The 12,476-nt window shown below is 38.8% G+C and overlaps 1 protein-coding gene across 2 annotated transcripts; it reads left to right on the forward strand.

The window, feature by feature from the left end:
- The first annotated feature begins 35 nt into the window (after positions 1-35).
- Positions 36-12,421, forward strand: ccnt1 (cyclin T1). Of its 2 annotated transcripts, none has more exons than XM_053644326.1 (9): positions 36-205; positions 1,077-1,158; positions 1,263-1,391; positions 5,428-5,488; positions 6,220-6,282; positions 6,433-6,478; positions 6,750-6,913; positions 8,508-8,578; positions 8,761-12,421. In XM_053644326.1, the coding sequence occupies exons 1-9, from the start codon at positions 36-38 to the stop codon at positions 9,919-9,921; spliced, it is 1,947 nt and encodes a 648-aa protein (XP_053500301.1). In that variant the 3' UTR covers positions 9,922-12,421. The 2 variants fall into 2 exon arrangements, with proteins under 2 accessions (XP_053500301.1, XP_053500300.1); XM_053644325.1 differs by having other exon boundaries at positions 6,220-6,281; positions 6,423-6,478.
- Positions 12,422-12,476: the final 55 nt, after the last annotated feature.

A 12,476-nucleotide genomic window follows, 5' to 3' on the forward strand; every position in this document is an offset into this window, starting at 1 on the left:
GCAGTAAGATTTTTAAAATAGTCTCCTTCTTAGTAATGGCGGCTCCGCAAGTTTCTCGCTCGGGAAAGAAGAATAAATGGTACTTTACCCGCGAGCAGATCGAGAACAGTCCATCTCGCCGAGCGGGACTTGACCCTGATAAAGAATTATCGTACAGACAACAGGCTGCTAATCTTCTACAGGACATGGGACAGCGGCTCAATGTGTATCCTTTTTTCCTCCCTGAAGGCTTGCTAGCTTAGCCTGCTAGCTTAGCCTGCTAGCTTAAAAAAAAAAAAATATGGAAGCTGGTTCGGCTGCGTTTGGACTTAGCCATGGAAATTACTAGTGAGTGAATGATGTATATGTGATAATAGGATTATCTGTAAATTAAAGCGTGAGCTGAAATAACTCGACGTGTCCTGAAGCTCTTGGGAGCCCGGTGTTGTTAGCTAACGCTAGCCGGGCTGAGGCTTGTGGGATGTGTAGGCCTCACCGCAGCAAGCAGTGCGCGTTTCACTTAAAAAAATAACCTGTTTATTACGTTTATCTCTTCGTTGTTGTATAATTCAATCCTTCACCATGATAATATTTCAGCAAACGCTGTTTTGTTAGATAAGCTGACCTTCTGCTTAGCATGTTGTGTCGTTTTGTTTTAGCCGTTAGCTTACCGTGAACTTGCCTAACTAGCTAGCTAGCTTTTCGTACTGTCTTCGAAGCTGGGTTGTTCAAGAAAGGTGTTTTTGTTTTTAAACTTCTAAATGTTGCTGTTTTGGTTATCAAACTAAACTCGTTTTAACTTGTATAACGTTTGCGTTGCGCGTGCCCTTGCTACGCTGTTTGCTAACATGACTAGCATGAGCATCCCTTTCGGTGTTTAGCAACAGTGCTTTGTTTTCCTTCCTGCTCTTCGTCTGTTGATGCTGTTTATTTTTCTTTGATATCTGCAGTTGCTTTTTGTTTCCCCTCCCAAGCCCAGAACACGCCTTCAGGTTTTAAACACCAACTAGCATGAATTGCGTAGACGTGAGCTCATGTTCATGGCATGGTTATATTTCATGTGCGTAGTTCTAACCCTTTAACTCCGAAATGAACAGATCCCAGCTCACCATCAACACTGCCATCGTGTACATGCATCGCTTCTACATGATCCAGTCCTTCACTCGCTTCCACCGAAATGTAAGTCTGACTTTATCAGCTTAGGCTTCAAGTCACGTTGTGCAAAAGCTACATTTGTTACTCGATTTGTTTTTTGTTGTTTTTTTTTCCTTCCCCCAATGCAGGTGATTGCCCCTGCTGCCCTTTTCTTGGCAGCGAAGGTTGAAGAGCAGCCACGCAAGCTGGAGCATGTTATTAAGGTGGCCCATGCCTGTCTCAATCCTCAGGAGCCTCCTCTAGACTCTAGGAGTGATGTAAGTGTTGATGTCGAGCGTACGATTTTATGGAGATCGTGTGTGGTACGTTTGGTCTGTGATTGATTGTAGGGGAAGGAATCTCTTAGGACGTTAAGTTTCTTTTATGTATCTCGATGATTAGGGACGTACCGATCCGAAATGGAGTATCAGCGTTGTCCGTGCTTGTTAAGTGATTTGACATGTTTTCCAGTTCTATCCACGGATATCTTTTGTCGGACAAACCACAGATAAAGTGTGTGAAATGTATTCCTAGTCAGTAAGACACTTGTGGCGTTTCACAATGAGGCAGTACGCTTGCAGAAAAGAGGGTGGTTTGTCGGTTATTGGTCCGTTCTCAGAGCTCGGTCAGTATTGTAATGTTTTATTTTTACGGGATTGGTACAGCCCTAATCGCGAGGCATCTAAGTTTTTGATATCTAAAGCCTACTACACTGACCCTATTTTTCCTTGCGTGACTAATAACAGGCCTCATTTATCAAGCTGAATATGAGCCAATTCAGTAGTAAATCACTAATTAATTTCGATTGCACACACATAAATGTCTTCTTGTCGATGAAATGGTAAATGAATGCGACTAGCCATCCAATCAGGACAAAAGAAATGGCACCCTATAAAAGGACGACAAGTTAGTATGTGCCAACTGATGCGCTGCAGTGGCTGAGCTGCATTACTTTAGAGTTGTTGTTTTTTTATTTAGCATTTCATCATTGTTTTGTTGTTTAGCTCTTTGTGAGCTTAGTAATAGCTGGGTGATTGGCAATATACACTACCGGTCAAAAGTTTGGAGACGCTTGACTTGAACTGTTTCTCATGATCTTAAAAATCTTTTGATCTGAAGGTGTGTGATTAAATGTTTGAAATCGTTGTTGTAGGCAAAAATATAATCATGCTGACATATTAATTTCTTTCATTAGAAAACAAACATTTTATTTACAAAAAAAAATCTAATTTTAAACGTTCGACTCGAGCGAAAGATTCCGAAAAGCAGCCGAAGAGAGTCCGGCGTAGGTGGGAAGTCCTTTAATACTGTTTAAAAAGCGGCTCGGGGAAATTCCTCAAGAAATCAGATGAGAAAATCCCAAGAATAAATTTCTGGAAATTGTAGGCAAAAAGGGTGTCTACTTTGAAGATGCTAAAATATTAAATTATTTTGATTTTATGTAGGATTTTTTTTTCCACAACATAATTACCACAGTTCCATTTGTGTTACTCCAGAGTTTTAATAACTTTATTATTATTATTCTAAAATGTGGAAAAATAAAAATGAGTGTGTCCTAAACTTTTGACTGGTGGTGTATCAATATACGCATGTAAGAGCCTGTACAGGATTTCGCAGATTTATATATATATATATATATATATATATATATATATAAAAATTGTGCTTGTTGCTGCCAAAAATGTTGCATTTTGCTGCAGCTTTTTTTTTCTAAATTTGCAATGCAACTTGCCGAAACCTACTTGAATCGGCAAAATCGCAATTACAGGAAATTGTTTTGTTTTGCCAGGTCTTTTAAAGTGATGTTTGTTTAAATTAGACTTTTTAGCTTTACTCATGTTTGACTCTCGCGAATCGAAGAGGGCTTTGACTGAATGCACGTTAGGGCTGCACAATTAATCGAATATCGATCCCAATTACAGTTTTGACTGCCCGCGATTAAATGAACATGATCGACAGCGATATTAACGTTTAAAGTTCGACTTCCGCTCATATAAAACTCCTCTGCAGATCAAATCAAGCGCTTCCTACACTTACAGCCAATCACCATAGAGCAGCGCAGGGATGACGTCATTTTGTAGTGCCAAAACCCCGAAACAGAGTTAGCATTTTAGCGCTCGAGCGGCCAGCTTCGCTTCAGGCTCCAGCGCTTTGCGTGAGGAGAAATCATAACATTAACATGATACTAAATGGCACTACAGAGATTGTCAGGGACAATAAATGTCATCACACCGAACGGGAAAACACTTTTCAGATAAACTCGGCGCTCTACAGTGCGACCGTTTCACTCGCAATTGTGACTGAAAAGTATTTTGTGCGACTGAATAAATATATAGGAGCACCGGTGCGTGTGTTCTGTCCGGAGTTGTATAATACAATCGAGATAAAAACTACAGGAAGTCCAAAATGCATCTATACCGCGCAACAGTTACTTTCACACTGCTTTTCATCTCCTCAGTCAACCGAACAAGTGTGGAAATACTGCAGAGAAGCCATTATGATGACAAGTAACTCTGTACATCATCTGCTTCAATTTCCTAATTCACTTCATTTAAACTCACTGTTGCCAGATATCACTAGAAAAGTCAACTCCAGTTTCCATGTTTTGATTTAATCCCCCAAAACACAATATTATCAGCAGACATGGACACTGTACTGGGGTAACCAATCTAAAACCGATAAACAAACAAAAATATAACTAATAAAATGTAAGGACAGAAAATGTGCTTAGTTATAAATAAATAATTTAATATAAAAAATATATATTATAATAACTTCATTAAATATAAATAAAATGAGAAATGAATGTTTAATTACTATGGGTTGCATTTTACTATCAATTTGACATTAAGCTTAGTTCGCTATTTCATTAGAAAGCTATTAGCCTTTTTCCTAATATGGATAATTTTTCTGTTGGTCTACTTTTAATTAGGACTCTTTATTGATTTTAAGTTATTTAAAAATAAATATTGTATGCTTGTTTATTTATCCAGTAACAACAGTATTTCTCATTGCTGTTATTTTAACTCAGTTAACAGTGACCATGAGCAGAGAGCTTACATTTAACTGTTTATGACAGACCTCCTGATTAAAATTTAAACAAAAAAGGATCGGTATCTGGATCGGTTTCGGCTGTAACAATCCTGATCGGAGCATCAGTAATGAACACCATTAAACTAAAGCGCTTCTCATCTGATGGGTAAATGAACTCGCCCAATCACATCCTATATGACATTATTCAGGTATATATACACAATATACACGGAGCAGTTCGAGAACTGACTCCAGCCCAGAACCATGACAGTAGAAAATGTCTAATAGTGTAGCTTTAAATATATTTCAGAGGAGCAAACTTCAAACACTGAAATTTATTGTATTTCTTTACAAGGTGGAACAGGTTAACGGTTGTTTTTTGCATACAGTCTGTAAAATGACCTGAAAATATTCAATTTAGTTTATTAGAAGGTAAATTAATTTAATTTGTCATGGCTCACACTATGTTCCTAAATTCCGTCATAACTGACCAGCTCAAGTTTTCTCATGCCTACTTGTGTGTTATATTGTGGCATGAGAAAGCTTAATAAATGTGAAAGTGCAATAAAAATATGCTGTCACTAAAATCAATTAATACTCGTGATAAATCATCGAGATCTCAATATTGATCAAAATAATCGGGATTATCATTTTGGCCATAATCGTGCAGCCCTAATGCATGTTATGTCACACTATGCGTCTCGGCCAAAATCTGCAGTGATTTTGAAACATTGCAAACTCCTCCAAATATCGCGGTGTTTACTTGGTTTTGTGTTAATTTCTGCGATCATAAAATCGCGAAATCCTGAAGGGACTGATACAAGTATGAAGAAAATCACCATCACCACCACAGAAACCTTTGTAAACCTGTCGGGAGTTTATACACAACTGCTATAAATGAGGCCTATTGAGTACAACTACATTTTTCTTTTTATTTTTTTCAAACGAGAAAAATATTTGGAAAAAAGCTTCACACAACTTCACACAAAACCAGCTGTTTTTCTGTTAATATTTTCTTTTTTTAAACAGGAGTTTTCATATTCTTCACAGCAATTGGCTATGAAATCCTGCAACAAAGCTTTTACATACCACTGTACACATTATACAGTGTGGAAGTGTGTTTGTTTGCTTGTGTGTGTGTATGTGTATATGTCAGTATTGATGGACCTGATAGTTGTTGTTATGAAGTTTTGATTGGTTGCTAACCGGGTACTTGTGAGAGAGAGAGTGATATGAGTGCATAAGACCCTGTGAGTAACCTGCCTGTCCTCTCGATCTCAGACTTACCTGCAACAATCCCAAGACCTGGTCATGCTTGAGAGCATTATACTCCAGACCCTCGGTAAGTTTGGAACTGGCGAAAGTGGGTCTATGAGTCACCACCATGTTAGAGTGAAGAGAGAATAATCCCCTTTGCTCCCATCCACAGCCGAGTCCCGGGACACAGACGGAGCGTTTCCCAAACTCCTCATTGTTGTTACTCTCACTTTTTTTCAGTTCTTCCTTTGCTTGTTTTGTTTTGTTTTGTTTGTGTTTTTCCCCCACGTCAACTCGGCAATTCACCCACTTCTGTCTGTGCATTTTCTTTTTGTACCATCAGATTTTTGAGCCATTCTGTTTTGTGCCATTGTGAAGTTCGCTTTTTTTTTCTTTCCTTTTTTTCTCCCTCCCATTCTTTGCTGTTAAAGGTTATGACAGCGAGAGAGCGGCTCAAAAATATCTCGGCGAATTTGCAGAGGAAATCCTCTGTCCTTAACTCACTCATCCATATTTGTCCTATCTAGGATCAGTCATCTGAAGAGTTAAAGCACGTCATTACAATCAGTAAAACACACGCCTTCGACACGGTCCTAACTGGACTGCATGTTATTTTTATTTATTTATTTATTTATTTTCATCCACCGTGGTGCTCAGTGAGTTTATCCAATCCAGACCTAGTGCACTTTATTTCTGTGCTGTATTTATACCAGTCTGTTTGCTAGCTGTTTAGCAGGTTTGAAGATGGTGCAATTGTATGTGAACTTGATTCTCACTTTCCCCTCTTTTGTTCCTCCTCTGCCCTTGTCACTTCAGCTTTTGACATCACCATCGACCATCCTCACACACATGTCGTCAAGTGTACACAGCTCGTACGAGGTAAGCACCATGGTTTTTTGTTTGGTTTGGTTTGCATACTGTTTTTAATTGCGTTCTTAGTGTGGTGTTCTCCTAAATGAATGTGGAATGCTGGTAGGCTTGAGTGGCGATATTTCATTTGGGATGTTCTTGCATGTTTTGTTGTTCCAGCTAGTAAGGACCTGGCCCAGACATCATATTTTATGGCAACCAACAGGTGCGTTAATTCTTTGCCAAAAACAACTCTGCTAAACTTGTTGTGTTTTTTGTGCTAATGACCTTATTATTTTGGTTTTTATAACTGATTACACTTGGCTTATGTGTATTATTATTATTATTATTATTATTATTATTATTATTATTATTATTATCGATTTTGTCATGCTTAATGTTTTGAAATGTTCTTTTTTTCCTCTCTTTTTTTTTTTCTTCTTTTTTTTTTCTTTTCTCTCTTCTGCTTCCCCTTCTGGACCAACACGTCAATTCAGCCTGCACCTGACCACATTCTGCCTGCAGTACAGTCCGCCTGTTGTTGCGTGTGTGTGCATTCATTTGGCCTGCAAGTGGTCTAACTGGGAAATACCCGTCTCTACTGACAGCAAGCACTGGTGGGAGTACGTCGACCGAAAAGTCACTCTCGAGCTGCTGGATGGTATGTAAATTGCGCACATTCACGCCGGCCCTTTTCTTTTTCTGGCGGTTGAACATACTTGTCCGCTGGACAACTGTACATTAAAATAAATAAATAACTATTTATATCTGCCTGGTTTCGCGAATTATTTATTTATTTATTTATTTATTTATTTCCCCAAATATTTTTATTGAGAAAGGAGGTTTGTTTTCTGTCACATAGCAACAATAGCATTCTCATTTTTTTCCCTTACATATACACACATACATACATAGTGTAAAAAATGAAAACAAAATTAAAGAGTACAATCAACTAAACAAACCCCCCCCCCCCCAACCCCATCCTGGCTCATCATGGCTCATCATGGTTAACCAATATCTATACCTGGTTTTTATATATATATATATATATATATATATATATATATATATATATATATTATTAGTGTAATACCCAACAACAGGCACAAAAATTTAAATGGGAAGTGTCTGTAACTCCATAAAGTATGAAATAAAGGATTGCCATTTATAAACAAAAAAATCTTGTCAGTACAACCCCTCATCGCATACTTTATTTTCTTGAGTTTTAAAAAAAAAACCCATCACGTCCTTTAGCCTCTGGGAGATGGATGGATATTTAGCAGACTTCCAGTGCAACAATAGGGAACGTCTTGCTATTAGGGATGTGAAAGCGATAATATACTTTTGTACAGAGCTTAATGGAACTGAGGCATCAGGACTCCCAAATATAGCAATGAGTGGGCAAGGTTTTAAATCTACACAGAATAGTGGACATGATGGTAAAGAAACCAGTCCAAAAACCATGGAGATCAGGGCAAAAGAAAAACATATGGCCAAGATGACAGGGAGAGCCATGGCATTTATCACACTTCTCCTCTACTTCTGGATATATTACAGAAAGTCTCGACTTAGACAAATGGACCCTATGTAAAACTTTGAACTGGATGAGTCCAAGACGAGCAGAAGAAGTGGTAGACTGTATCCTACCTATAGAACGTTCCCAACACTCTTCACTTATCTGTACTCCTAACTCCATTTCCCACACATTCTTACTTTTGGGACTCAACTCACTACTTAATGCCAGAATAAAATCATATGTCCTAGAAATCTTTCCTCTCTGATGTGGATTGTTTGAAAACAAGCTTTCCCAAGTCTGTTCAGGAGGCGCAGGGGGGAAATTAGGAAAACCTCAGGAACGAAACTTCGAATTTGAAAATAACGAAACAGATGCATCACAGGGAGGTCATAAGTAGATGACAGATGGTCAAAGCTATCAAAAACACTATAGGCATACAGATTTTTTTATTGTTTAATGCCCTTGTCATACCACACTGAAAATGTAGAGTCCAAACACGATGGAGGAAATAAGTGGTGGTTGCTTAAAGGACCCAAAGGGTTTAGTGAATTATTATTATTATTAATATTATTATTAATATTATTACTGCTGTTATTTATTTATTTATTAAAAAAAATTTGCCCACCGCTGTTGAAGTGTTACGTGCATTTAACCCTCTGTGCTATTTGCCCTGGTTTCATCATCTTGATGTTTGCTGCGTATGATCAGTTCGGCTCGGTACGTTTTAATTGTTTTACAGAGCTCACGCATGAGTTTCTGCAGATCTTGGAGAAGACACCGAGCCGATTAAAACGCATTCGAAACTGGAAAGTAAGTCGTTTTTGTTTGTATCATAGAGATTTAAGCTTGTTTGTTAGAGGCCTATTTTGTAGGTTAAAGAACCCCTGAAATGCCATTTTGAACAATTTAAAATCTACTTTTAATAATAAATTGCTAACTTATTTTCATGGGACATATGAATACCTCTCCATCGTTCTCCCTTCCGATTTCAGGCGTCAGGTCAAACGGCGAAGAAGCCGAAGGAGGGCGACAAAACGGAGACCATTATGAGCATGATCTCCATGGCATCCTCTGAAAGCACGCTGGTCGGCCTGATGAGCCTCTCGGCTCCATCTTCGGCCTCCTCGTCCCCCACACCCACGTCATCCGTGGAGGATAAGCAGCCTGTTTTCAAAGTGCCTAACCCACCAGAACCACCTGCTCCCACGCGAGTGTCTCTGAGCGAGTATCGCGCCAAGCACGCTGACGAGCTCGCCGCGCAGAAAAAGAAGCTGGAAAACATGGAGGCCTCTGTAAAGCGCGAGTACGCCACAGCCGCCCAGGCCCTCATGAACCAGCAAAGAAAGGAGAAGCACCATCATAACCACCAGCAACAGCAGCAGCAGCAGCAGCAAGCTGGCTCGAGCTCCTCGGAGCCCATCGTCCTAAAGATTCCACTAGACGAGAGACAGGAGAGCCGCGGCTCGATCAAAATGCGCCTCCCGAACAGCAGCAGAGGAGCCGAGCAGGACCTGAAATTGAAGCTCCGCATCCCAGAGAGACGATCGGGTCCAGGAGATGAAGGGAAGAACAAAGAGAAGCACAGAGAGCGGTCCAACCATCACCACCACCACAATCATCACCATCACCACTCCTCAGGGAGCGGTTCCTCGTCGTCATCATCTTTATCAGTGCACAAACACTCCGGCTCTGCAACTGCTTCCACGAGTAGCAAGAAAGCAGACCCGACGAGAACGAGCTCCTCGTCGCGAAAGCGAACTCACTTGTCCGAGCCCTCATCTAGTGCTCACCCTTCTAAAGTCAGCAAGTCGTCCAGGAATTCGTACCAGCTGCCCCCGCTGCCTCCCGACATCCTGCCCTCGCTTGCGCTTTCGCACAATCAGGGAAACTTCTCACTCTCCAAAACGGACAAGGCTGACACCAACGGGCACGGCGCCAGCTCAGGTGGTCAGTCGAACGAGTTCCAGGACACGTTCGACATGCTGAATTCGTTGCTTAGTGCTCAGGGTGTGCAGCCTGCGCAGCCCCAAATGTTTAACTATCACTCCCAGTTCGGTGAGTACAGATACAGCGCAAGCTCGAGAGGAGGGAACCCGCAACCTCCACCACTGCCCTCGGAACCTCCTCCACGGCTTCCACCGCTGCCCGAATGAACCGTCTGTCACACCCCGTCCACGAACCGTCCCAGGCTTCCAAGATTTCATCCATCCAGCGTCTCCGTTTCTATCATGTGCATTAAGATTTCACGGAAAATGGACGTACCACTATTATATGCACATTCTGCTTCAGCCTGTTTAATCCACCCCGAGTCATCCTCGGTGTCCTCGTGCATGGGTGGTTCCACGGCACCCGAATGTGTGGCAATAATGGCTATAACTATAAAATATAAACTATTAAAATCTAGCAAAAAAAAATGCAAAAGCAAAATGTTATTTATTTAAAAAAAAAAATTGTACATACTATTTTTGTCACTCAATTTTATATATGCATTATGTCTAAATGATGACTAATAGGAATTATGTAACTGAGCAAGGGGGACCATTTTGTGTTTTGGTGGTCATCCTCTTTGAGTAACTGTTGACGAAACAGAAAATGAAAGTTGTTTTTACATATGGGTTTTTAACAATTAGTGTCTCTTTTTTTCTAAACTACGATATTTATTGATGGTCTTTTAAAACATTACTATATGGTTTGTTTTTGTTCTTTTGCTTTGGAAGTCATTTGGATTTATTTTTGTATTGTTTTCGAATCCGTGTATCATTCATTCTTTTCATATTCGACTAAGAAAAAATATCAGAAAATGAAAAAATGGCTTCTTATTTATTTACAAATCTAAAATGAAAAAATTAAGAATGGAAAAACAATTTATTTCAATCTAATGCTGAGAAAAAAACTTTTAGCCTGCATATAGCCGTGGTTTCATGAAGAATGGTTTAACCTCAGTTAGTGTTTCCGCAGTCCTCTTTGAGGGTTACACATTTGGCTCCCTTATATAGCACGAAACTCTATGCTCTTCAGTAAAAATAAAAAAAAGACTACTTGTTTATTCATGTGCTTCAGAAAGTTATTTCTGCGTCATAGCCCAAAAAAAAACAATTTGTTCAAATGAAACCTGATATTTGACCCATTTTTTTAATGTCTTATTTTTAATTTTAGATTGAAAGAACGAAAAACAACGTGGTGTTCGTATTGAGTTTGATAATGAATAATGACAAGCCATTTTTTCCACTTTCTGATATTCAGTACTGAATTGAATATGAAAAGAACGAATGATGTGTGGAATTTTTTTTTTTTTTTTTTTTTTTTTTTTTTAGCCCTGTTTGAATCGTGTTTGTCATTTTGTGTACAAGTTGGGGGAAAAAAAAAAACCTATCCCACAGAAATTTGCATCAAAATATTTCTAAAAATCTCATTTGTCTGTTTGTTCAGACTAGTGTTCATGATCTAAAGTGGACATGCAATATTTTTCCCATTTAAAGAAAAAAAAATTTAAATGTGTTTTATCTTTGCATTTTTAATGAATTTGTGGGCCCTTGGTGGAACAGTCATTGTTTTAAATGGTTGTAAATTGTGCTCGAATTCAACTGAAATATACATATATATATATATATAAACATTGTTTTCATTTTGATACCAACCCAGGCAGTATCTAATACGTTTATTAATTTTTCTTTGGAATGTTGTGCATCACACAATGAAATAACATGAAAGATGTCAGACTGTGCATGTCCTGTTTGGGTTTTATTTTATTTTTTGTTTGGTTTGGTTGCCCCCCCCCCCCCCTCCAGAATATAAATATCACATAATGGCAGAAGAGACCCTAAGCCATTGTGAAGCATTTACAGACATTTATAAACTCATAACCCATGTTCAAATAATCCGCTTGAATATGTCTACCAAAGTTGTATGCAGCACAGAGGGTATAGATCATGTAGAGAAAATCCATCCATTGCCATGCATATCATTTGTTTTTGTTGTTGTTTTTGTTTTCTAATGAATTCTACAAAGATTTTACTTTGAAAGATATGTTTAGCTTGTTTCTGAGACATGAAACGACTGCATTCTAACATCGCATTAATGTTACTGTTAATGTCGTGCCTGCCTCTGGTTACTTTATATAACAGGACGTATTGCGATTATATCCATCCTAGCATTACACAAGCATTCACGATAAGCTCTGCATGCTAATGATGTACTGTTTTAGTTTGAGAGTATTATTACCACTCATTCCTCTGAGGCTAGATTCTGCCATGACTCATTACCAAAAGCATGAAGCACACACTCCTTAACTCTCCCTACTGAATTTCTAGATGGTGCTGGAGATAAAGGGGTTACACAAGCTGGTTTTTTTTTTTTGTTTTGTGTTTTTTTGTTGTATCAGATTCCTGGTATCATGAGAATGTGGGAAGGTTGAATCTCAGTCTCGTGCAATCACCACTGCATCTTTTCACGCCTGCAAAGAAAAGATTTTTTTTATTATTTTTTTTTTATTATTAAATGTACACACCACACTATGTTCAGTGGTACCACATGAACTCTCAGGTTTCAGATATGAATTCTTGGAACATTTCTTGGCAGAAGAAACTTTGTGAAATCTGTTCCTTTTTCTAAATGTGATTATCTCATGTAAATAAATGTTTTATGAGAACATGCCTTCTGGTGATCTTCTGTCTTGTGTACCTTTCAGTGATCGATTTCTCACTTTAAA

The sequence above is a fragment of the Ictalurus furcatus genome, chromosome 15, assembly GCF_023375685.1.
Source record: "Ictalurus furcatus strain D&B chromosome 15, Billie_1.0, whole genome shotgun sequence".
NCBI classification, from domain to species: Eukaryota; Metazoa; Chordata; class Actinopteri; order Siluriformes; family Ictaluridae; genus Ictalurus; species Ictalurus furcatus.

Bases quoted from the DNA above. Each gene is read 5' to 3' on its own strand.
- ccnt1 (XM_053644325.1), top strand. From the start codon at position 36: ATGGCGGCTCCGCAAGTTTCTCGCTCGGGAAAGAAGAATAAATGGTAC. The intron at 1,392-5,427 runs GTAAGTGTTGAT...TCTCGATCTCAG, and splicing joins CTCTAGACTCTAGGAGTGAT to ACTTACCTGCAACAATCCCA. The intron at 5,489-6,219 runs GTAAGTTTGGAA...TTGTCACTTCAG, and splicing joins CATTATACTCCAGACCCTCG to CTTTTGACATCACCATCGAC.